The sequence below is a fragment of the Oncorhynchus kisutch genome, unplaced genomic scaffold (assembly GCF_002021735.2).
Source record: "Oncorhynchus kisutch isolate 150728-3 unplaced genomic scaffold, Okis_V2 scaffold3348, whole genome shotgun sequence".
Classification (NCBI taxonomy): Eukaryota; Metazoa; Chordata; class Actinopteri; order Salmoniformes; family Salmonidae; genus Oncorhynchus; species Oncorhynchus kisutch.
This window is the reverse complement of record NW_022265293.1, coordinates 1-2500: the sequence shown is the minus strand read 5'-3', so window position 1 is coordinate 2500 and position 2500 is coordinate 1. Positions and strand designations below refer to the sequence as shown.

At 45.7% G+C, this 2500-nt stretch overlaps 1 protein-coding gene across 1 annotated transcript in view; it reads right to left on the bottom strand.

The window, feature by feature from the left end:
- LOC116371556 (cAMP-specific 3',5'-cyclic phosphodiesterase 4D-like) overlaps window positions 1-2359 on the bottom strand; it is a gene marked incomplete at both ends in the record, with an annotated part of 8776 nt that extends 6417 nt beyond the window's left edge. The window contains 3 exons of the mRNA XM_031820409.1: window positions 828-950; window positions 1799-1953; window positions 2261-2359. Of these exons, the coding sequence (XP_031676269.1) occupies window positions 828-950; window positions 1799-1953; window positions 2261-2359 (377 nt within the window). The remainder of the gene's footprint in view (window positions 1-827; window positions 951-1798; window positions 1954-2260) is intronic.
- Between the last annotated feature and the right edge of the window lie 141 nt (window positions 2360-2500).

Here is a 2500-nt window from a genome sequence, read left to right as displayed (position 1 = left end):
AGTACCTGTATAGTCATGTATAGTAGTAGTACCTGTATAGTAGTAGTACCTGTAGAGTCATGTATAGTAGCAGTACCTGTATAGTCATGTATAGTAGTAGTACCTTTATAGTCATGTATAGTAGTAGTAGTACCTGTATAGTAGTAGTACCTGTAATAGTAGTAGTACCTGTATAGTCATGTATAGTAGTACCTGTATAGTCATGTATAGTAGTAGTAGTACCTGTATAGTAGTAGTACATGTATAGTAGTAGTACCTGTATAGTAGTAGTACCTGTTTACGTCATGTATAGTAGTAGTACCTGTAGAGTCATGTATAGTAGTAGTACCTGTATAGTAGTAGTACCTGTATAGTAGTAGTACCTGTATAGTAGTAGTACCTGTATAGTCATGTATAGTAGTAGTACCTGTATAGTCATGTATAGTAGTAGTAGTACCTGTATAGTAGTAGTACATGTATAGTAGTAGTACCTGTATAGTCCATGTATAGTAGTAGTACCTGTATAGTAGTAGTACCTGTATAGTCATGTATAGTAGTAGTACCTGTAGAGTCATGTATAGTAGTAGTACCTGTATAGTAGTATAGTACCTGTATAGTCATGTATAGTAGTAGTACCTGTAGAGTCATGTATAGTAGTAGTACCTGTATAGTAGTAGTACCTGTAGAGTCATGTATAGTAGTAGTAGTACCTGTATAGGTCATGTATAGTAGTAGTAGTACCTGTATAGTAATGTATAGTAGTAGTACCTGTGTAGTCATGTATAGTAGTAGTAGTACCTATATTGTCATGTATAGTAGTAGTACTGTATAGTCATGTATAGTAGTACCTGTATGCGTTCTGTATAGTGGTCCAACAGCAGCACTCCTGAACTGGTCACCTTCTTAGTCTCCACCATGGTCTTCAGATCAGCTAGTAGAGTCATGTGTTTAGACATGTCTGTAGCTAACACCTAGAGAGAGAGAGGGAGGGAGGGGAGGGGAGGGAGGAGGGGAGAGAGAGGGGGGGAGAGAGAGAGAGAGAGAGAGAGAGAGAGAGAGAGAGAGAGAGAGAGAGAGTGAGAAGAGAGAGAGAGGAGAGAGAGAGAGGAGAGGAGAGAGAGAGGAGAGAAGAGAGAGAGAGAGAGAGAGAGAGAGAGAGAGAGAGAGAGAGAGAGAGAGAGAGAGAGAGAGGCAAGGAGGGGGCAAGAGAGGGAGGGGAGAGAGAAAGAGAGGGAGAGATAGAGAGGGAGATGGGGAGAGAGAGAGAGAGAGAGAGAGAGATAGAGAGGGAGATGGGGAGAGAGAGAGAGAGAGAGAGAGAGATGGGGAGAGAGAGAGAGAGAGAGATGGGGAGAGAGAGAGAGGAGAGAGAGAGAGAGAGACAGAGAGACAGAGAGACAGAGAGAGAGAGAGAGAGAGAGAGAGAGAAAGAGAGAGGCAAGGAGGGGGCAAGAGAGGAGGGAGAGAGAAAGAAGGTGTGGGAGGAGAGAAGGGGAGAGAGAGGAGCCAGTGAGAGGAGGAAAAAAGCGAGGGGAGAGAGAGATGAGACGATGGTGTAAATATAAAGACACTTTGTTTTACTCCATGTGCAACTCTGTGTTGTTGTATGTGTCGAACTGCTTTGCTTTATCTTGGCCAGGTCGCAATTGTAAGTGAGAACTTGTTCTCAACTGGCCTCCCTGGTTAAATAAAGGAAAAATACATAAATAAATAAATAAATACAATTTTTTTTAAACACTCCTGCCCCTCCCACTCTTGTCTCCAAACCCTGCTGTGATTGGATGATGATGGATGCTGCCTGTGATGACAGGTCTCTCACCATATCGATGACCAGCTTGCGGAGGCTCTGTCGCTGTCTCTTGGTCAGGTTCTGGAAGATGTCACAGTTGTCCAGGTGGAGCAGCTTGAAGCCAACAGCCAAGTGATGGTTCTCCAACACTGACTCATCATTGTACATGAGAGCCAGCTCAGAGTCTGAGAGAGAGGGAGAGAGTAGAGAGGGATAGAGAGAGAGAGAGGGAGGAGAGAGAGGGAGGAGAGAGAGAGGGAGAGAGTAGAGAGGGATAGAGAGAGAGAGAGGGAGATAGTAGTGAGGGATAGAGTAGAGAGGGAGGAGAGAGTGATGGAGAGAGAGAGGGAGGAGAGAGTGATGGAGAGAGAGAGGGAGGAGAGAGTGATAGAAACAGTATAGAGTGAGAGTGTGAGCGGTTAGATGGTCAGAAACATGGGGAATGGAGGAGACAAGAGACCAAGAGAGGTGTGTGTGTGTGTGTAGACTGACTGGTGTTGATGAGGAACTGGTTAGACACTCCAGGATGGTCCACATCATGGATGGCTGCAGCAAACAGAGCTGCTAGGATCTCCAGGTCTGTAAACAAGCCTGATGGAGAGACAGAGAGAGGGAGAGAGAGGGGGAGATGAGGAGAGGGATAGAGGGGGGAGGGGGAGAGGGAGAGAGGGGAAGAGAGAGAGAGGGGGGGAGGGGGAGAGGAGAGAGGGGAAGAGAGAGAGAGGGGGGAGG